Source organism: Mizuhopecten yessoensis, unplaced genomic scaffold, assembly GCF_002113885.1.
Source record: "Mizuhopecten yessoensis strain PY_sf001 unplaced genomic scaffold, ASM211388v2 scaffold7201, whole genome shotgun sequence".
Taxonomy (NCBI): Eukaryota; Metazoa; Mollusca; class Bivalvia; order Pectinida; family Pectinidae; genus Mizuhopecten; species Mizuhopecten yessoensis.
The window spans coordinates 680,680-704,843 of NW_018406931.1; the positions used below are offsets into that span (position 1 = coordinate 680,680).

General features: G+C 36.0%; 1 protein-coding gene across 2 annotated transcripts; it reads left to right on the forward strand.

Moving 5' to 3' along the window:
- Window positions 1–6,112: 6,112 nt before the first annotated feature.
- On the forward strand, window positions 6,113–22,463 carry LOC110453242 (laccase-5-like). Of its 2 annotated transcripts, XR_002463272.1 has the most exons (6): window positions 6,113–6,260; window positions 15,761–17,711; window positions 17,981–18,752; window positions 19,678–19,777; window positions 20,269–20,429; window positions 21,719–22,463. XR_002463272.1 is itself a non-coding variant. In XM_021502108.1 (3 exons), the coding sequence occupies exons 2-3, from the start codon at window positions 15,761–15,763 to the stop codon at window positions 18,082–18,084; spliced, it is 2,055 nt and encodes a 684-aa protein (XP_021357783.1). In that variant the 5' UTR covers window positions 6,113–6,260; the 3' UTR covers window positions 18,085–18,825. The 2 variants fall into 2 exon arrangements, 1 of the variants encoding a protein (XP_021357783.1); XM_021502108.1 differs by lacking the exons at window positions 19,678–19,777; window positions 20,269–20,429; window positions 21,719–22,463 and having other exon boundaries at window positions 17,981–18,825.
- Window positions 22,464–24,164: the final 1,701 nt, after the last annotated feature.

Here is a 24,164-nt window from a genome sequence, read left to right on the forward strand (position 1 = left end):
AAAGAATCCAGACGTGAATTTATTTGTTGATTTTATGGGAATATGACTACAGTCGGTAGATTCTATAACAGCCTCGTTATTTGACATTTCGTGTTCAGAAACTGCGAATACCGTGGCTGCGAGACTCGTGAAACTAATATTGTTTGAAGTGAGTGATCTTGCGACGGAGCACAGGGGTTCGTTACAAATGGCTGCAATGTTTATGTGTGCTGTGACTCATATCAGTAGGTCTGTAACATATGTGGCAGTAGGTCTATAGAATATGTGTATTTCAGACATCTGTAACGAACCCCTGTTGATCAGTGCAGTTTAACAGACGATATTTCTGATAAATTGCATGAACGTTAAAATTGTTTCCATTGGCGGCATTGGTGATTTCAACCGATGTGCATTTTGTACGATATTGTAGACCATGGTCTTGTTTTTTTGTAATAAAAGTGTTTTTTATTTACTTTTTTCTTTTGCACATAAATTTACAATGACATCGTCAAGTCTCACAATGCCCAGCGATATTTCAGCAGCCGTCATGTTTATTTACATTGGATATTGTAGTTCCTGTCAGTGTTGTATTAATACACTAATAATTGTGTCTCGTGCTGCATGGTAATTAAAGTCCCATCAACGACACAGCTTTCAAAGAGGCTATATAGTGACAATGCCATTCAAAATGTAAATATATGGGGTTATTTGTTTATTTGAGGTCATCATGTTTACTAATGGTTTATCTAGTGACATATGATGAAATATCCAAATAACACTGTTTCTCCCCTGGAATACCAAAATAATACGGATTATGTTTTTCAATACAAATAAAATATTTCCTTCTAAAATAATTTTAAACTTTATTTATTTTACAACAATTATGAAACAAGTTATTTCAACTTATATTAATCACTCTTGTGGGCCCGGATGGAAGCGCTCGTAGGGTCTTAATGTGGAAGGAATCCCGAGAACCCGGGGAAAACCACGTGGTCGGGCAGGTGACCCAATACCTTTTCACGTCCGATCGGGGAATCGGCGAGTACGCTATCAACTGCAACACCCGACCACCTTCTAATGTAACTCTCTCCTCATATTTAATAGCAATGTTAAGGTACTTATATATAAAAAACATATAGAATTCGTAAGTTATCATCATCTTTCACAAAGTGTTATTACGTAACCCAGATTTGTTTCATGTAGTCCAAAATGTCGTTTTGCTGTATGTTTCGACTCCTAACGCTCGGCAATCCTTTTTTTCTTACCTTCAAAGCATTTGTTTTTATCGACGTTTTTCATTGGAATGCATGTTTAAAATATCTAACGCTAAATCGTACGTTTCAATATTTTTCCTATAGAGGCATAGCCCGAGTTTCCTCTGGCCCTGACACCAGACTTAGACATAGCCCGAGTTTCCTCTGGCCCTGACACCAGACTTAGACATAGCCCGATATTCCTCTGGCCCTGACACCAGAGGCATAGCCCGAGTTTCATCTGGCCCTGACACCAGACTTAGACATTTTGACAGATATAAGTCTGGTATTAGCCCGAGTTTCCTCTGGCCCTGAAACCAGACTAAGACATTTTGCCAGATGTATGTCTGGTATTAGCCCGAGTTTCCTCTGGCCCTGACACCAGACTTAGACATTTTGACAGATGTCTTACATCAGACATCTTTCTGTCAAAATGACTAAGACTGGTGTCAGGTCCAGAGGAAACTCGAACTTATAGAGGCGTAGAGGGATTTCATTATGTGGGACAGACTTAATTCCTCCAATCTGGTGGCCGTTTCACAAAGAATACATATCAAAGTAACAGCAAAATAAATTTTGGAACACACCACCCCACAGAAAAATGTATTTTTGGTTAAAAAAATTGATGGTTATCAATGATTTCTTCCTGTTGATATTTTTATTTGCAAGGGTCAATTTCCATCAAGACTCAAGACGAAACATTTAAAAACTTTATTTTAAACACGCAAAAAAACACGAACACTTCTGTTGTGAAACGCCACAATATCACTGGAATTACTCTCGGCATAACTGCACTATATTTCGATGTACTAGCATCCTGGTGCAGAACAGGACGTGCACATTCATACTTTCAACTTTCAACTTAACAAGTTAAACTATCTAAATCGATCTAGGGCTTTCTATTTTACCCTCTATTCAATATATACGTGCTCAACTGGAGTTATCACCTAATAATCTGACGCAAAAACGGCATTGGAATTTAATAACATAAATTCCATTTCTGACAACTCTGCATTTCACATTTAATGGGTTACTAATTAGTTCGTTGTAATTGCCGTTCTAGAACTTCAATCAGGGAGAAGCGTATCAATTACCTTACCTCCGAGCATCTCGGTTGTCTTGTGCGGGTAAAGGTGTGTCCCTAGATCTACGATAGATCTTCGCCTCCAAAAGGCTTTTAAGTTGATTTATTCCATGCACATTTTCAAGATTCAAATATTGTTATTAATAGCAGGGTTTTTTTTTGTTTTGTTTTTTTGAAAGTCTTCAAGATGACAACTATTAAAGAAAATGTATAAGCATATGTTTACAAAATTGAACTCAAAAAAGGGTAAGACACATCAACATAATTTAAGTATTCGTATTCTAGAAGTACCATAAAAGTAGCAAATTTAAAAATTGTATTAAAAACAATGCATAAAATAAAACGAAATATTTTCATATCAAACCACATCACACAATAGCTAAGGAGACAACGAAGGTCAATGTTGACAGAAATAACGATGTAACTTAATATCTGTTTGACTCAATGTTGGATAATGGGTTAATGTAAGTCGAAATGTGAATAATGAAAGATAACGTTTGATCAATGGTCGTAAATTCCCTACTTAATACTTAGCTGAAAATCTTCACATCACACTGACTTCAAGGTGACCTTATTTATGTCTACATAACAGGATTGTTTCAAAATGTGTACATACATGCTCATTAATGCTAAGAATGAAGTCACAGACTACCGCGTTATGAAGTGTATACACGGATTTCATATGCTGTGCATTAGCTCCAGTTTATTAAAGTCATGAAGATGTCATAATTAAGATAAATATATTTTACGTCACAATGGCGAGATAAATATTCATCGACATCTAGGTTATGTGATACAAGGTAAAAAAGCATCGGATATGTTTCTATTAAAAAATCATAAAATAAGTAAATATAAAATCTATCAAAAATCAAATCAACATATTTTATGGCGGCGAAATGGTTGATATTTCTAAAATAAAAATTGTCCGTTTATTTTTTTTATTAAAAGTAGTGTGTCTTACGTCGGTTGTTTGTGTGTTTTCATTTGAGCAGAGACATATCACCCCCTGGTGAATACTATGGTGGTTTTATAAACATTTAAAGGGACATCACGTGAAGAGCCATATTTATTTTAATGAATGTATGTGTTTTAGGCTATTCCACTTATGTTACCTTGCTATCCCCATATCCATAGTCCGTTCCAAATGTCCAGTTTGACCACTTGAATTGTTCGGGAAAGCCCTGTTAACAATAGTGCCATTAACGTCACCTGACGATTTTGAAACGAGGCGGTAAACACAGGTGGTCTGACCGAGATGCAAAGTTTCCAAAGGGGCCCCCAGTGAGGGGCCGTCAGGCAACTGCAACTTCTTACTGCACTATGAAACCAAGTAATATGATTTCCAAGTCCGTGTTGAAACTTATTGAATTCCCTAAGCAGTAATTAATCATCATTAGAAGTTGATTGCACACATGCCATTATTCAAAATTTAAATGTAAAAATACTTGTTGGCCTCTCGGCATTATTTATAGATAACAGGAAATATCTATTACCGGAATGTGACGGAGCTAAACACCTTCCTTCAATCATGGGACAAACCTTTCTGTAAAATGGAATATTCACGAGACGAATATCCTATTTAAAATGTTTAAAAAGTATAAGTATAAAAAAAATTGCCACTTTTTTCTAGACTATGCATATATATATATATCCATGTACATGTATACTCTTTTTCCCACACTCACTGCCTTCATGCGTTAACACTTAGTAAGTCATATCAGCCATCACAAACAATTAACATGTCTGGCAAAACCACTACGTGTACGTGTAGAATATGTGTCCGATACGGAACGTGTTGTAATACTTGATAATTATATGTTTTCAATACTTTACAAATATTAAAGCATTCTTGTTAATGGACCCTTTTTAATGTTCAGACAACTTTTCTTTAATCAGTTTCTTTTGTCCGAAACAGAAGCCGTAGTTATCGGTAGCTCATAACGTAAACAAATGACTCCCCCCCCCNCCCCCCCCCCCCCCCTGAAATGAAAGCTATCTTGCACGAGGAAAACACTTGTTTGTTGCTGGGGGTTTAACCTTTGGCACCCCAACCCTAGCACTCATATATTATACATACATCCATAGGTTTATGTATATATATCACAACTTTCTAAAGAAATAAAATGTTTTTTGTACCAGAATAATTAAATTCCATAGATATATGTAACATGGTAACAAAGGAAGTTTCGTGTTAGTGAGTCACAAAAGAATGCAAAAAATAAATCCTTTGTGTCTGATGAAAATGATTCATCCAAGCTAATGGAAGTAATTTTCTCCGGTCCCCATGCATACCTAACACCCATAGCTGTACACAACATCCACATTGCACTGACAGGGTTAGTTATTTAACATTTGAGATAATGACTATGCACAACAAATCTGACATATCATGTTAATATCAAAGGAAGTCATCACTGCTGTGGAATGACTTTATGACAATGTTAGCAGCAGCGTTGAAGTCTGGTATATGCAAATACTGACATGTTTCGGTGGATTTGATATTTTTAATCATTTTATTCTTCAGAGCCACATGTTTTAATAATGCTTCTGTAATGTAATCCTTGGGTTATCTTTGGACCATTTGGCAACTTTTCGCTTCGTAGATGACGCGGTAACGATTTCACTCTCCTTACCTTCTCACGGCCAGTCATTTTGTTTACAATGAAATGGTGTGCTATGCGCATGCGCTAGAAAGGAGAAATCCTTGAACAAAACGTTGGTCAGACGGGTAGAAATCCCGATAATTATCTTAAAATTATTTATTTTTATGAATATATATCAGCCAAATCCACCGTTATTTTTCATAAGGAGACTCACTTGATATGTAGTATTTGAAAACCGAGTGTCTAGCAGGTTTGATCGATGAGTCTGGAGTGAGTAAATCCATAGTGGTTGTGGGGGAATAAATGCTCTTACTGCATACTTCCCACCTCTCACAATGGAAAAGTGTGGGCAATAAATCACTTGCTACCACAGTCCACTCCACACATAATCCCCTTTCAAGGCCAATCATGATTACATGACCATGAAAGGGGGTGTGCCCAGTGGACTGTGGCCACAAATGCTGTAAGAAAGGGGAGATAATCAATCAGTGAGTAACGATGAAGTCAATACAGTAGAGGATAAACTTAGTTGACACATTTCAAATAAGGGGAAAAAATGAAAGTTTAAAATGGTTATTTCATGATTGAAAAACACAAACAGATTTCCTTATCACGTGAGAGGATAAGCATTTCCCGGAAAAGTTTATAATCTTAAGGAGCTGTTCCTTTATATAAAATTGCACATTCAAATATACCATTCATTGAAAGAACTGGAATACCTTAGGGATTGATAAACCCTTACATTGTATGTATGAAAATGGTTTCAGTATCCTGTACCTTTGCCACATCTTGAAAATTAAACTGAAAATGTAGTCAGAAATTCAACATTGTTTCCCGTATTTTGAACAGACACTCCTTACCTTCCCTGACACTGGACCTGGATAGTAATCCAAAAACACTTGTATCCATTATGAAGGATACACTCAGACTGGGCTATTGAGAATCTTACCTGGTTATGATTAGTACTCACTCACATAGGTACATGTAAATTATCTGCAGTGTAGGGTAGGTAAAAAGATACGTCTGGATATGATTATGAATTAATTAAGTCCGTCAAGTGAAAACCGTTGATAATATAATTGAATGAGGATGAAACTTAAACAATTTCTGATACTGTCAATCAGTTATTTTGCCGCTAACTAGCTCTTCAACAGATCTGCCATGCACCCTTAACATGTTTGCTAGGAATGGACGGACTGTAACTTACACTCCCACAAGCCACTTGCAGTACACATGTGACCCACGCTTCGTTTCACATTCAGCACATATGCATTGGATTATTTCGTAAGAGAAATCTTAGTGGTAAGCGACAGTACCGAGCTGTACTGACTACTACGGAAGGTAGGTTTACTTTTTTTTACACTATCCTAATTAATTTAAAGCAATATTTACTTAATCAAGAATATTTGAAAATTTGCTATATCGTATCATTTAAGATTCAATAAATAGCCAGAACGTTTTTAAAAGTACCACATACATTTCGTATTTTGAAGTACAATGAGTCATGTATGTGATTTGAATGTTTAAATGTTTTATGCTAGGTGCAACGTTTTTGAATCCTATCAAAATTTACGTCAGGTGAAAAAAACTCTCGTTAAAATTATTAAATGAGTCGATTCTCATGTTTGTCCATTATTTTTGTTTTATTTTCTTAATCAATACGACAAAAGCATTTTACTCTTAAAACTGCCACCGTATGTCAAATTTAGCCTTTGAAAGAAAAAAACTGAATGGTGTAATTGTATGCAAAATTGTTTATATCCAATGAATGAACCAATTTACATGGATAAGACTATTTTTGTCAAGTTTTTAGCTCACCTGCCAGGAGGGCAAGTGAGCTTTTGTCATGGTGCAGCGTCCGTCGTCCGTCCTCGTCCGTGAACTTTTCCTTTAAACAACGTCTCCTGAAGAACGGACACACCTAGAGTAATGATATTTGGCTAAAAACTTTGTTGGTAGGAGCCCGACAAAGTTTAAAAACGAAAATGACCTTGAATTTCTTTCAGGGTCACAGGGGTCAAATGTGTCGAACACTTCAAACGACTTCTTCTGAAGAACTGAACGTTATAGAATCTTTATATTTGATTTATGGCTTCCTGGGATAGATCCCGACAAATTTTGCCAATGAAAGTGACCTTGACTTATTTTCAAGGTCACGGGAGTCAGCTATGTCTAATGCTTAAAACGACTTCTTCTGAAGAACTGAAAGGTACAGAACCAAAATATTTGGCTGGTAGCTTCCTTGGTAAGAACCCAACAAAGATTGGGAATGAAAATGACCTTGACCTACTTTTAATGTCAGAGGATGATATGTGTCAAACACTTCAAACGACTTCTTCTGAAGAACTGAAAGGTATAGAATCTTTATATTTGGCTAGTGGTTTCCTTGGATAGAGCCCGACAAGGTTTGAGAATGAAAGTGACCTTGATATACTTTCAAGGTCACGGGAGTCAGATATGTCTAATACTTAAAACGACTTCTTCTGAAGAACTGATAGGTATAAAACCTTAAAATTGGCTGGTTGCTTCCTGGGATTGAGCCAAACAAATGAAAATGATCTTGACTTACTTTCAAGGTCATAGCGTTCAAAAATGTCAAACGGTTCAAACGACTTCTTCTGAAGAAGTAAAAGGTATATAATCTTCATACTTGGCTGGTGCTTAATGGGATACAGCCCTACAAAGTTTGAGAATGAAAATAACCTTGACCTACTTTCAGGGTCACAGCGATCAACCTACTTTAGAGGTCACAGAGGTCAACAACATTTTAAAGGATTTGTTCGTAAGAACTAAAAGGAATGAATTCATAAGATTTGGTTGGTAGCTTTTTGGAATAGAGCTAACCAATTTAAGAAGGAAAACGACATTGACCTACTCACAAGGTCACAGGGAAAAATATGTCAAGCAACTTCTAAAGAAGAAGACAAATGCATAGAATCTTATAATAATATTTGCCTGGTAGTTTCAACAAAGCCGACAAAGTTTGCGAGGGAAACATTTGAAGTACCATATAATATTTAATGAGAATATTTTGCTATGACTGCTTAAATTTTCAGGTGAGCGATACAGGCCATCTTGGTCTCTTGTTTTTCTATACAACGACAATTCAACGCCTCTTGGTGGCATATGTAGATATTTTAGAGAAAAAAAATATGTGTTTCAATTCTTTGCATTAAAACTGTAAAGAGTATACATGTATAATGCTATCAATGGGATATATTCGAATAACGAAAAAATAGAGGTTATGGAGGTATATAATGACTGTATCTGTCGGCGCAGGGTAAAACCTTAAATACCTTTATCTCAAAGTACTCCTGTCCAGTGCCATACATTACGTTAGTAGTCTATTGATAGCCTGTCGGGATATGATTTAAAGGATATCAAAACGCAATTATACTGCTTTATGATAACATAATTGTTTGTCTCTCCAATCGTCTAATTCATTTCTGCGATGTATCATTGGATGCCTTTTGATTGTATAGCACCGTGTGAAATTGAGTCCAGATTATGAATTGCTTAGTAAGAAGACTCTCCAAAGAAAGCTTCAAGATACTCCCTCAAATGTGGACACTGTCGTTGTTTGTTGATGCTGTGGTATATATTGTCCTTGTCTGTTGGTGCTGTGGATTATTATGTACTTTTCTGTTAATGCTTAGGTATACTTTGTCCTTGTCTGTTAATCTTTTGTTTTTTTGTCCTTTTCTGTTGATGCTGTGGTATACCTCGTCTGTTAATGTTTTGATATATTTTGTCCCTTTCTGTTTATACTAGGGTATATTTTGTCTTTGTGTGTTTTTGCTGTGGTTATTTTGTCCTTCTCTATTGATGCTGTTTTATAGTTTGTCCTATCTGTTGATACTGTGCTATAGTTTGTCCTATCTGTAAATGCTGTGTTACAGATTGTCCTTGTCTGTTGATACTGTGTTATAGTTTGTCCTCGTCTGTTGATGCTGTTTTATAGTTGGTCCTATCTGTTGATGCTGTGTTATAGTTTGTCCTTGTCTGTTGATACTGTGCTATAGTCGTCCTTGTCTGTTGATACTGTGCTATAGTTTGTCCTTGTCTGTTGATACTGTGTTAAGATTGTCCTTGTCTTTTGATGCTGTGGTTAATTTTGTCCTTGTCTGTTGATGCTGTGGTGTATTTTGTCATTGTCTGTTGATACTATGCTATAGTTTGTCCTTGTCTGTTGATACTGTGTTAAGATTGTCCTTGTCTTTTGATGCTGTGGTATATTTTGTGTTTGTGTGTTGATGCTGTGTTAAAGTTTGTTCTGGTCTGTTAATGCAGTGGTATATTTTGTCCTTGTGTGTCAAAGCTGTGGTATATATTGTCCTTGTCTGTTGGTGCTGTGGATTATTATGTACTTTTCTGTTAATGCTTAGGTATACTTTGTCCTTGTCTGTTAATCTTTTGTTTTTTTGTCCTTTTCTGTTGATGTGGTGGTATACCTTACCCTTGTCTGTTGATGCTGTGGTATACCTCGTCTGTTAATGTTTTGATATATTTTGTCCCTTTCTGTTTATACTAGGGTATATTTTGTCTTTGTGTGTTTTTGCTGTGGTTATTTTGTCCTTCTCTATTGATGCTGTGTTACAGTTTGTCCTCGTCTGTTGATGCTGTTTTATAGTTTGTCCTATCTGTTGATGCTGTGCTATAGTTTGTCCTATCTGTAAATGCTGTGTTACAGATTGTCCTTGTCTGTTGATACTGTGTTATAGTTTGTCCTCGTCTGTTGATGCTGTTTTATAGTTGGTCCTATCTGTTGATGCTGTGTTATAGTTTGTCCTTGTCTGTTGATATTGTGCTATAGTTGTCCTTGTCTGTTGATACCGTGCTATAGTTTGTCCTTGTCTGTTGATACTGTGTTAAGATTGTCCTTCTCTTTTGATGCTGTGGTTAATTTTGTCCTTGTCTGTTGATGCTGAGGGGTATTTGTCCTTGTCTGTTGATGCTGCGGGATATTTTGTCCTTGTCTGTTGATACTCTGTTAAGATTGTCCTTGTCTTTTGATGCTGTGGTATATTTTGTGTTTGTGTGTTGATGCTGTGTTATAGTTTGTTCTGGTCTGTTAATGCAGTGGTATATTTTGTCCTTGTGTGTCAAAGCTGTGGTTTATTTTGTCCTTGTCTGTTGATGCTGAGGGGTATTTGTCCTTGTCTGTTGATGCTGCGGTTTATTTTGTCCTTGTCTGTTGATGCTGTGGTGTATTTTGTCCTTGTCTGTTGATGCTGTGGTGTATTTGTCCTTGTCTGTTGATGCTGCGGTATATTTTGTCCTTGTCTGTTGATACTGTGTTAAGATTGTCCTTGTCTTTTGATGCCGTGGTATATTTTGTCTTTGTATGTTGATGCTGTGGTTATTTTGTCCTTGTCTGTTGATGCTGTGTTATAGTTTGTTCTGGTCTGTTAATGCAGTGGTATATTTTGTCCTTGTGTGTCAAAGCTGTGGTTTATTTTGTCCTTGTCTGTCAATGCTGTGATTTATTTTGTTCTTGTCTGTCAATGCTGTGGTTTATTTTGTCCTTGTCTGTTGATGCTGTGGTGTATTTTGTCCTTGTCTGTTGATGCTGTGGTGTATTTGTCCTTGTCTGTTGATGCTGCGGTATATTTTGTCCTTGTCTGTTGATACTGTGTTAAGATTGTCCTTGTCTTTTGATGCCGTGGTATATTTTGTCTTTGTATGTTGATGCTGTGGTTATTTTGTCCTTGTCTGTTGATGCTGTGTTATAGTTTGTTCTGGTCTGTTAATGCAGTGGTATATTTTGTCCTTGTGTGTCAAAGCTGTGGTTTATTTTGTCCTTGTCTGTCAATGCTGTGATTTATTTTGTTCTTGTCTGTCAATGCTGTGGTTTATTTTGTCCTTGTCTGTTGATGCTGTGGTTTATTGTGTCCTTGTCTGTTGATGCTGTGGTGTATTTTGTCCTTGTCTGTTGATACTGTGGTGTATTTTGTCCTTGTCTGTTAATGCAGTGGTATATTTTGTCCTTGTGTGTCAAAGCTGTGGTTTATTTTGTCCTTGTCTGTCAATGCTGTGATTTATTTTGTTCTTGTCTGTCTATGCGGTGGTTTATTTTGTCCTTGTCTGTTGATGCTGTGGTTTATTGTGTCCTTGTCTGTTGATGCTGTGGTGTATTTTGTCCTTGTCTGTTGATACTGTGGTGCATTTTGTCCTTCTGTTGATACTGTGGTATATTTTGTCCTTTTGTCTGTCAATACTGTGGTTTATTTTGTCCTTGTCTGTCAATGTTGTGATTTATTTTGTTCTTGTCTGTCAATGCTGTGGTTTATTTTGTCCTTGTCTGTTGATGCTGCGGTATATTTTGTCCTTGTCTGTTGATGCTGTGGTGTATTTTGTCCTTGTCTGTTGATACTGTGGTATATTTTGTCCTTCTCTGTTGATGCTGTGGTATATTTTGTCCTTCTCTGTTGATGCTGTGGTGTGTTTTGTACTTGTCTGTTGATGCTGTGGTATATTTTATGCTTGTCTGTCAATGCTGCGGTTTATTTTGTCCTTGTTTGTCAATGTTGTGATTTATTTTGTTATTGTCTGTCAATGCTGTGGCTTATTTTGTGCTTGTCTGTTGATCCTGTGGTGCATTTTGTCCTTGTCTGTTGATGCTGTGGTATATTTTATCCTTGTCTGTCAATGCTGTGGTTTATTTTGTCCTTGTATGTCAATGTTGTGATTTATTTTGTTCTTGTCTGTCAATGCTGTGGTTTATTTTGTGCTTGTCTGTTGATGCTGTGGTGTATTTTGTCCTTGTCTGTTGATGCTGTGGTGTGTTTTGTACTTGTCTGTTGATGCTGTGGTGAATTTTGTCCTTGTCTGTTGATGCTGTGGTATATTTTGTCCTTGTCTGTCAATGCCGTGGTGTATTTTGTCCTTGTCTGTTGATGCTGTGGTGTGTTTTGTACTTGTATGTTAATGTTGTGGTTTATTTTATCCTTGTCAGTTGATGCTGTGGCATATTTTGTGCTTATCTGTTGATGGTGTGGTATATTTTGTCTGTTAATGTTACGATATATTTTGTCCTTTTCTTTTGCTTCTGTGACTATTTTGTCCTGATCCGTTATGGCTGTTGTATAGATTGTTCTCGTCCGTTAATGTTGTGGTATATTTTGTGTTATCCATGAGCTCTATAGTATCTTTTGACAACTGTACGTTACTGGTACCTGTACTCAAACTCTGCATATTTCATTTTAAAACTGTACAGTGTATTATATGAACGAACTAGCTATCGACATTTTGAATTGGTTTTATGCATTAAACATTAGACGTTCCACATTTCAAAAAAAAAAACTACACATGTTTTGCTGTAATACAATATCATTTAACAATTTGTCGTGCAGCAAACACGCAACTAATGACAACCAAGTGATAGTTAAACAACAAATAACTTAGGTAAACAAATGGTTTGTCTTCCAAAGAAAATCGTGCAACAGGCCTAACCTTGCAAACGGCTTGTCAAACATATACCAACTTGTCCCAAAATGACTGCAAACAAGACTTTAAAGAAAATGCTTAATTAACAAAATCTTTCAAGGTAACATATTTCAAAGGATATTTGATATGAGTATAAACTCTAAAAAGATGACAGTTCATGTAAATACAATCTAGGTTTAGAGAGTTTGATGTTTATTTTATATCTTATACTGTACAAATATGTTTAAATATATAAGTACTGCCTTTTTTGAAATGATTTATAAATAATTTGAAGTTAAATCGAGTGTGATCTATGGTGGTTGATATGTAGATTCTCTATATCACTTTTTATCAAACGCTTGTCAAATGAGAACACTAGTGAAAATATTAGCTTTGTCTTTGATGACCCCATATCCATTATGAGTCAGTAATATGATACATCAATTACGTGATTCAATTGAGGGGAACAATAAAAATATGTTTTTCGATGTAAATAGTAAGAGTGATGTTGTAGGTTTTAACTTATGAAAACCTTGCAAGAGAATGCAAACCGACATCAAACGTTTGATAATTTTAATATAATTCAACTCATGGGACATTAAAAAGACAGCAATTTCAGCTATATGAAAATAACGATATCGTATAAGGTTTTACTTTGGTGACAGGGCAAGTGAATGCCTTCGAATATACGGGTTATAATATTTTTTATAGATTTTAACTTAGGGAAGATTACAAGACAGAGTTTTCATATATATAAAAGTTTGAATAATATGAATTATCTAGGAAAGGGAATGCCTTACGTTATAAAGGTTAAGAGCATTATTATATGTTGTATTTTGGACGCGCATGACAGATAAACGACTTACAATATAAAATTTGAAAATATTGTTAAAGGAATTACCTTAGGGGAACATTACATGGGAATGACAACCGATATTAAAGTTAAAGTGTTTATTTAGTATTGGTTTATATCATGGAAACATAACAAGGAGAAACTTTCCAATACGAAAGATTAGAGCATTGTAATAGAAGCTTTACTGGGGAACATTAAAACTGAGCTTCAACTTCAACTTTATAAGTTAAGAACAATGTTATGGATAATATAAATTTTCTTCAGGGTATCACGTTTCAAGGACGCAAGGATTCATTATTCGTGTTCACCACAACTAAAATGTGCGACAGTGATCGATATTTGTTTAAAGTTGGCAAAACTACAAACATCAAGGTCACTAATCTATTCTTTATGACAGATTTATTGCGATTTTTATGCAGTATTTCCATTTGGAATACACGTTTCCCCTTTAGTTTCATCAAGTAGATATTCAAATAATTTACTTGTAACATGCTGGAATCAAAGCTGAATGCTATGTAGGTCAAATATGTAAACAATTGAGTCACAATTCGTTTTTGTTGTTTGCTTAATGAAGTGAAACATTGACCTACATTCTTGAACCGTAGGAAGTAAATGAGCTTAACAATATTGTGCCTGAAGCACGCTGTGCTAACATCAGCTTACATTCAAGGTCACAATAACCTGTCATATACCATGTTATAGACTTGTACATGTCTAGGCTGGTGGATAGGGACAATAACCTGTCATATACCATGTTATAGACCTGTACATGTCTAGGCTGGTGGATAGGGACAATAACCTGACACAGACCATGTGATAGACTTGTACATGTCTAGGCTGGTGGATAGGGACAATAACCTGTCATATACCATGTTATAGACTTGTACATGTCTAGGCTGGTGGGTAGGGACAATAACCTGACACAGACCACGTGATAGACTTGTACAGGTCTAGGCTGGTGGATAGGGACACTAACCTGTCATATACCATGTTATAGACTTGAACATGTCTAGGCTGGTGGATAGGGACAATAACCTGTCATAAACCATGTTATAGACTTGTACATGTCTCGGCTGGCGGATAGGGACAATAACCTGACACAGACCATGTGATAGACTAGTGCATGATCTAGGCTGGTGGATAGGAACGGTAACATGTAACACAATAGTGAGACGTGTTAAGGATAGGGACGACAACGTGCTACATGCCATGTGAAATACTAAACCATATAAAGGCATATGAATAGGGACAATAACACAATAAAGACCATTGTGATAAACTAGGATATGTCTAGGCTCGTGGATTGGGACGGCAACCTGTCACAGACCATGTGAAAGATTAAGCCATATTAAGGCATATGGATAGGGACAGTAACACATTACAGACCACTGTGATAGGACAAGGACATGTTTATGGTGGTAGATAGGGATAGCAAACTGTCACAGGTTATATGATAGACGAGGAAATGTCTAGGCAAAAAGATATGGACTGTGGCATGAGAGACAGCATGTAATAACATAGGATGTGTTAAGACTTGCTGATAGGGATGACAACTTACTTACAAGTGATCATGTGATAGTATAAGGTATGTTCAGAATGCTGGATAGAGAAGGAAACCTGAAACAGACAATGTAACACTTAACAAATAATAGACTTGAATTTCGTTTTGCAAGTTAATTGGGAATAAAAATACCTTTCCGAATGAGAGATTAAGGAATTTTGAAACATGATAGCTCTGTTCCTACCAGTAACAAATTGGCAAGCAGATACATCCGCTACTACAAAACGCGCTACAATGTACGTCTTTGACCTTGACTCTCCGATAAACGAATATCAACGAGGCGTTTTAAAGTACAACCCGGTTCTACATAAAATCAGCTTGCAATGTTTTGTCTTGAGAGAGGACAGATATTTGCCGTTCACATGCTATGTGTCAGACAGATGACTGAAATTTGATAATATATAGCTGTTTTACTGTAACCATCTTTTGAAAGTTCGAGTTTTAATAAATACACGTAAGATGATTTAATGCATTAAGGGCCCAGGCGGGTACGGGCAAGGACAACATCGTCTCTATGTATTTCTCTACAATTACGATATGCTAAATAGAGTTAAATTTACCTATATATTTACCTTACGCAAAGTCATGAAGTTATACCCATTACTTAAGAAACCTAGACTGTATTGATATTAATTTGGGCATATCCAAAAGGGATGGAATTCGAATATCAAAGGGTGGAATATAATTTTGTTTATTTTAAAAAGAAGTTTTATAATTTGGATTTAGTACGGGTGAATCAATTTGATTTACATAATTTACTTTTATATAAATGCATAATGCAATGCTATAATAGTTTCTCTCGACGATTGTATAACGATCGCTCGTTTACTTCCATGTAAATGTGACTCTCTTGCTGGTCTCTAAACGATCGATCCATCGTCCAGTTTAGATGCGTCAGACATGCGTTTTAATAATTGTCAATCTTATATATTTTGTCCGGCAAACAAAGTAACTTCACCTTAATAAACATGTACATGTTCATGTATTTCTGTTTTTCTATAGATGGGATTTATCATTTTCATCATTGCTGTCCTATTGACATTTGCCTTACCCAGCTCTGAATATGAGTGTGACAAGTCCGCCACGTTGTGTGAGACCACGCTGGTGATCCAGCATAGGCTAACCATGATGCACCCTACCGAACAACAAGTCTACCCAGCCAATGGTAAACTCTACAAATATGACGACCTAACACAAACTACAGAAATATCAGCGGATAAAGTGATGACTGCTGATGGTTGGGAGGATAACAGACTGGTTGTTGTAGCAAACGAAAGTCTCCCAGGCCCTCCAATTATAGTGTATGAGGGACAAAGACTTAAAGTTCACGTCATCAACAAAATGACGTCGGATACTGTGACTGTACACTGGCACGGTATTCCTCAAAGACGAAGCCCTTGGATGGATGGTGTTCCTTTTGTGACACAATGCCCAATCTTGTCTGGACAGACGTTCACATATGACTTCATTGCTGAACCTAAAGGAACGTACTGGTACCATTCCCATGTCGGTGATCAGCGAGCAAAAGGGATGAATGGTGCATTCATCATTAGAGAGAGAACATCAACAATCAGGGAACAGATTATGACGGTACAAGACTGGAACCATAACTGGGGAGCCGATATGGATCATCAGAAATTGCTGCTTGGAACTTTTGTGAATCGTGTACCAGAACCACTGAGGCAATCTGTAGACGGGGGTCTTTTTGACCCATTCTATGTAACTTCCGTTCTTATCAATGGTAGAAGCCGTTACTACAACAAGTCCGGTCAACATAATGGTGCTCCTTTGTCAGTTTTCCCTGTGGAAAAAGGAATGGACTACAGGTTTAGGGTTATCAACGTCGGAGCTCTATATCCCATTAGAATATCAATTGACAATCATGCCATTACTCTTGTCGCTTCAGACGGATACGATTTCCAACCAGTAGAGGTAGAATCTTTCATCATCAACCCAGGTGAAAGATACGATTTTATCATCAATGCCAATCAAGTCATTGGAAACTACTGGATAAGAGCTGAAACCCTAGAAGTAAGTGCACATAAATCTGAGGCTGTGCTCCGCTACAATGGTGCAGATGTGTCTCAATACCCTTTAACGACTAGGAAAATATGCACTCCTGTTGAGAGATGTTTAGTTGTCAACTGTCCTTTCACAACCTTCCCTGCTGACTATTATACCGACTGTCTACGTTTTGATCATCTTCGGTCAGCTGTCAACAACGACCCTGCGCCCAAACCGACATCTATGGACACATTCAAAGAACACTATTTAAACTTTGCTCTTCCTGATGAAGTTGCGTCAGTTAATGGAAGAGAGTTTATGGATCCCACAGTGTCTGCACTAACACAGCCATTAGAGATAACGTCCATATGTGACAATGTAGACTGCGGGGAGGAAAAAACATGCAAATGTACACATTCACTTCCCACTACCCATAACGATGTAGTGCAACTTGTACTGATGAATATGGGGGTAGGAACAGGTGACGCCCATCCAGTTCACCTCCATGGTTATTCATTTTACGTGCTGAAAATGGGATATGCTACTTATAATATGACTACCTCAAAGTTCATATCTCAAAACAATGACATCGATTGTCGCGGAAGTGGGGACATGACAACAAGTTTATGTAACGACGCTTCATGGAGAAATTCTAGTTGGCTTGGAAATAACGTCCCTGGATTGAATCTTATCGATCCTCCGCGGAAGGATACACTGATTATACCTAGCGGTGGCTACGCTGTTATCAGGATCAAGGCTGATAACCCAGGTGTATGGCTATTTCATTGTCACATCCAAGTGCACGGAATCTTCGGAATGAGAATGGTCATCAATAGCTCATACAGCATGCATCCAGAACCTCCCAAATCATTTCCTGTGTGCCATGACTATCCTTCTTACTTTCGTGAGGGCTATGTTGACCAGCATCAGAGTGGTGTCCGGGATCAGAGTACGTCATATTAGTTGTATTCCTGTATGTATTTAATTTTCGATATTTCAGTTAACTACGTACCTAAGATAAATAGTAAGTAAATAGTATGATAAATTGTTACTCTCATATATAAATTTAACAAGTCTCATGTTTTATATTTATATTATATTTTTTCATAGTTGTTATTTTTTGCACTTATTAGAAATTTTAATGTTGCTATATCATTTCAACGCTATTCTCAGTATATACAAAATGTGACTATCTTACAACAGTGGTTTTTATTCCAGAAAGTGGTTATGGAATGAAGACTTTCTGGATTATGTTCACAGTGATGGGTATTATCATCCTACTTTTGATCGCCTATATTCTGTACGTACGGAAGAAAGCCTAGCTTTTTAAGAAGAAGTTGGCATCATCTTCAGAACCAACAAAACGCGGAAGGAAAATCCGGTCTTTTCAAACATTTGACACTCTTTGCAATTACTTTCAAATAAATAAAGTTGGTACAAATAATCTTGGTTGATGAATAAAAATGAAACGCAAAAAATAGATATAGAAGGCACAAGTTTACAATGCACTATTTTTTGCTGCCTCTCTGTGACCGTGCAAACAACGAATATTATCACAATGCAACAATTTTACACTGTACTGTTTAAAGAATAGCCGACGATGTGTTTGTATTTTTTTAGAATATTTAACGAGGGTGAGAAAATGCTGGTAACATAATCAACAAGGACAGATTTGAATCTGGGGTAATATATATAAAATTGATATTCCAATATATGCTGACTTAATCTATTTGACAACACAAAAGAGCAAGTAAAATTATCTTTCGTGTCTATTTTAGTGCATTTAAGAAAACATTATCTAGATAATCAATATATTTCAATTAGGCTGTTCTGCTGCAGGGGCAAACTTTTATCACATTAGGCATCGCAATTTAATGACATCAGACACACCTTGTCGTTTCAGATGATTGCAATCTTGGATCGTGTATATAAGGTCACAGGGGTCAAATGTGTCAAACACTTCAAACAACTCCCTCTTCAGAACTAAAAGGTATAAATCCTTCATATTTGGTTGGTTGTTTCCTGGGATAGGGCCCAACAAAGTTTGAGAATGAAAATAACCTAGACCTCCTTTCAAGGTCACAGGGGTCAAATGTGTTAAACTCTTCAAACGACTTATTCTGAAGAACTGAAAGGTATAGAATCTTCATATTTGACTGGTAGTTTTCCGGGATTGCGTTGACAAAGTATGAAAATTCAAATAATCTGGATCTCCTTATAAAGTCACAGGGGTCAAATATGTCAAACAACTTCCTAACAAGAACCCAAAAAAGTATAGAATTAGATAATAATATTTTGCTGGTAGTTTCAACAGATGGAGCCGACTAAGTTTCCGAGTGAAATATTTGTATTACAGGATAATATTTATTCAGGTGAGCGATACAGGCCTTTTTGTGCCTCTTGTTAACAATTTTCATCGCAAATATCATTAGAACAGTTTTACAATATCATTCAAACTATCAGTTTAAACAGATTAACTATTGTCATCTTAGTAATCCTTTTAAATTTACAGTATTCTCATCTATAATTTAAACAGCAGTTCATAATAATCATTTAAAATATCAGTTTAAACAGCCGATCAATTGTCATCTTAAAGAAATGTATCAGTATAAACAGTAATTGTCTTTTGTCCGATTAAAAGAATTGAAACCCAATTTAGCATGGAGCATAAGTAAAAAGTGTGTTCCTTCAGGGGACAGAATATAAGATGGGAAAATAGTAGAAAAGGTATGTTCCTTCAAGGGACAGAGGATAAGATGGGAAAATAGTAGAAAAAGGTGTGTTCCTTCAGGGGACAGAGGACTAGATGGGGAAATAGTAAAAAAATTGTGTTCCGTCTGGGAACAGAGGATTAGATGGGGAAAAAAGTAAACAAAATTGCATTTTATATTTTTTTTTATATCATATTACTTAAGAACTGATGAGGAAGTCCTGGGCAAAAGAGGTTTTGTGTTGTGAAAAAAATGAAGAGAGAGGCTCCCCTGGGGGAAAAGAGCGCGAAGCTCACTAAAGAAAGTAAGTAAAGAAACTTTTCCTAATTCTTCTCCAGTATTCAGGCAAATGTTAACTTAACTTAGAACAAATGATTATCTTATGGCTGTGACCAGTTTTTCTTTTTGGATTGTAGGGTTCTTATGAAATACAAATCAAGAGCATTGGTCTGTGATTGGTGTGACATTTTGTACTCATTTTCTGCCAATCGAATTGTGATAGAACCAATAATGCGTTGTAAAGCATGGATACCAGTTTACCATAGAGTAAATATAGTAAGGGTGTCCAGATCATTAATAAGATTGTTAGATAATTGATAAATATGTTTACATATTTATATTTTGTTAATGAGTATTAATATTTGTTGGAAATATATTTATTTTGGGGGATAAAAGAGAATAAGACTTCACAATGCATGCATCAAATCTAGTATTTGTTATGATATATTTAACTTATCTGATATCTTTATTAAAGCATGATCCATATCCTTCTAATGTAGTTATATTGTGTTATAGACATCGAAATGATGACCAAGGTCAATGCTTGTAAGATTGCCATGGCTTGTGAGGTCGTCAGAAATACCAGAATGCCAGATGAAAGAGTTGTCATGGATACAAAGATGACAGATTAAATCTTGTAAAGTTTCCATGAATACAAAGATGACAGATAAAAGCGCGTAAGTTTGTCAGAATTCACGGATGCCAAATCAAAGCATGTAAGGTTGTCATGGGTAAAGAATGTAAAGTCAAAGCATGTAAGGTTGTCATGGGTAAAGAATGCCAGATCAAAGCAGGTAAGGTTGTCATGGATAAAAAAAGTCAGATCAAAGCTTGTGGTGTTATCATGGATAAAGAATGTCAGATCAGAGCATGTAAGGTTGCCATGGACACAGGAATGCCAGATCAAAGCTGGTAAGGTTGCCATGGATACAAGAATGCCAGATCAAAGAATGTAAGGTTCTTATGAATACAGGGATACAAAATTAAAGCTGGTAAGTTTTTAATTGATACAACGATGTTGTAAGTTTATTGGATGGCAGATAAAAGCCTATACGATTGCTAGTGATAAAAAGGATACCATATCAAAGCATGGAAAGTTGTCATGGATTCAAGGTTTGTAAGATTAACAAGGAAACAAAGCTGCGTGAGGTCAACTATGTTATGATTGAAATTGATAATAGGATGCCAGATCAGAGCGTGTATGGTTGTCATGGATACAGGGATGCCGGAGTTCAAATATATTTAGATTGATCAAATGTAGAAAGGTTGTCCTAAATACAAGGATGTCGGTGATGAATAATTGTAATGGCATTACGATTACAATTGAATACCAGTTACAAAGCCTTGTATTTTACTCTGGTTAAGATTTAAAACAAAATCCTAAAGACAGGTTTCTGCTTATGTTAGATTAACATACTATTTCCGATTCCTAAAAAGTGTAATAATTTCTAGAAAGCCGCTTTGTTAAATTAACAACTAATTTAACTGAAAATAATATCTATTACTAGAATATTCTGTTATGAAATTTATTGAAAAGAGTGCTTTTGATTGTATTAATATCAGGTCTTGAAATGTTCGAAAGATACCAAACGGCTACCATGGAAAATCTAAGTAACAGATAATTCATTTTTGTTCCTTTTTGTTGATTGAGAAGCCAAAATCCAATAACGTTAAAAAATACGTTATGTTAACAATGTTACATACATATAGCATCAAACCGTTTTTTGAAATAATAAGATAATTTTCATATTCATTAAAGTGTATTTGTTATTACGGAGTTTCTTTAAAATGCCTTCCTGATTTCACGTTGTAAATCAACACGGAGACCCACTTTGCTATCTAGCGCCATTGATGTATCATTATATCAGATGAACGTAACACACACAGATATGATTGCACCTTTAAGATTGGGTAATTTTATGAATACTGTATGCCAAAAATACATTACACTGTTTTGTCTTTGTAGGACTCGTCGGTGATGCTAGAGAAAGAGAAGAGACTCATAACCTAGACTCATTTAAATCCCACCTATGTCAACCGAATGCCAAGTATTCCTGTACTACAATCTTATATCAGTCATTATATGCCTATGGTCGAACACTAGGGTAGTTTTTGTTTATCGCGATCCAAACGGTTGGACCAGATTCGTTCGTTTATGAAATAAGGTCGGGCCTAGTATTCTGAAACTGTTTCCAGGCGAGCATTGTCAAAGCCTTGCAACGTCTGCATACAGTTTTGCAGGTCCGCCAGGAATTATACTCGAAAATGTTACGTTTACCCTTTTGTTTCGCATAAACGAACAGGCCCGTGTATATAATACGTTATTCAAGTTACATTAAAATTGCTTATTCATATAACGCTGTCCAAATACATGTTCTGCATGTTACATACTTGAATGCGGAAGAAAACTAGTGCCACTGAAATAAAGTTTGATGACGTAGCTATGTCGTTATTATCAGTGTTAACTTGTAATAACGCGACATAGCAGTCTTGGTATTATTCAGATGTTACGTCTTTAGTAAATTACGACATGAAAAGTCATTTGTTTTCTTTCGCAATACTGGTCAGCTGACGCAAAAGAAACACGACTCCTACATATATTTAGGTTAAAATGTTATATAAAATATTTAATAAAGACTTCAATTTTATCTCCATCGTTTTTCTGTCCTTCGTACACTTTCAATTATATTTCTATCGCTCATGCCTTCAGCAATGATTGCTAAAATTTACAAGCTAACTTGCGGAAGTAGATAGTACGTACACTAGACAAACAAAAGTAAATGCATTTGATTACAGAAGGCAGTTTACGATATGGAAAGAAGTTCAGACGGTCCTGCTTGAAATGGAAAATGTATCATGAAGATAAATCGTTTCTACTGTAAATGAATGAAATCTTCATTTGGTATATTAATGTAGGCAGATAAGCTAAGACTTAACCACATCACGCGTCATGTCAGTTGGTACCATCTACAAAATGTAGTATTACTTATTTGAAAAAGTTACTTTGTAATCATACGAATAAGTATTTCAACAAAATGGTTTTCAATATGTCTGTGTAGAAATTTACTATCGATTATTTCAACCTTACATATGAAAAAGTTACCCTAATGAAATATGATTAATTTACACATATTATGCTACTTCTTATTTACGATTCCGCAATATGCATGAGAGATACAAGCAAAATAAATAAGACAGTGTCAGACCATTGACACGCAGAATCAGTACTTATATGATCTCTTCAAAAATTGAGCGAAACTAACGAATGTCTTGTAAATAGAATGAAAACTATTTCGTCAATCATATCACAGGGTAAACACACCATTAAATATTGAGCAATGTGAAATAGAGTATGACAAAATCTTTTTTATATCAAAATATCTTTACTAGACCTCAAATTACCATCCGTATGGAAAACCACAGCACCAGGAAGTTTTGATGGCATTCGGGTTCTCAGTTACGGCCTAGATAGTTCATTGGCGTAACTGCATCCGGATCCAAATTTATAGAAAAATATATTCCAGTAGTTTAGCATTAGGAATGTGCAACCTAGACATCTACCCACAATGGTGACAATAAGACCATTATTCTACCGTAAATACAGCAACTATTTACACGGTCAGAAGCAGAATGCAAAATGAAATAAATCTTGTTGGCACAATATATTATTTTTGACTTATTAGGACTTTTCGATTGCAATTGAGATCAAAAAAATGAAACTGCATGTTTAAATGTTACCAGAAATTTGTAGAAATACATAAAAAGCGGAAAGGTATGTATAAAACCACTTACAACATTACTTATTTACAATTTTAGCTGTTACTTGTTTATAGTCCACAAACGAGTCACCCTACTTGGAACGAAAATTAATCGGTACCTTTAAAAATTTGGAAATCAATTATCAGATTACAATGTCTTACATTACTATATATAAACTTTATTTGTCTCACAACAATTATGAAACACGTTTTTAAACCCACATGGTCGGGCAGGTGAGCCCATACCTATTCACGTCCGATCGAGGAATCGAACCCCGGCCGCCTTGGTGGAAGGCAAGTGCGATATCCACTGTGTTACCCGACCACCCAATTACATTACTGGAACTATCATAATGGTTGCTACTTGTGGTGTAGGTAATCCTTGCTATTCAATATAACCTTGGCTTAGATGTTCATAAATCCTGTTTAGGTTATCAACAAAAGTAATATAAAGCTATATCTAGTATATATACGATTCGAACCCTAATCCAATGTTCTTGGAGTTGTAAAAAAGCGCAAAAGAAAACGACAATGAAGGGAAGGATCATTCAGTGGTTATTTTACCTGTAGATATTAACCTATTTACCTTGGACTTTAAGGCGGAATATGTAAGCAAATTGAGGAATCTTCTAAAGGACTACCTATTGATCCCCA

Excerpts from the sequence above, each read along its gene's own strand:
- LOC110453242 (XM_021502108.1), top strand. The coding sequence starts at position 15,761 with ATGGGATTTATCATTTTCATCATTGCTGTCCTATTGACATTTGCCTTA. Across the intron at positions 17,712-17,980 it reads GAGTGGTGTCCGGGATCAGA|AAAGTGGTTATGGAATGAAG; the intron begins GTACGTCATATT and ends TTTTTATTCCAG.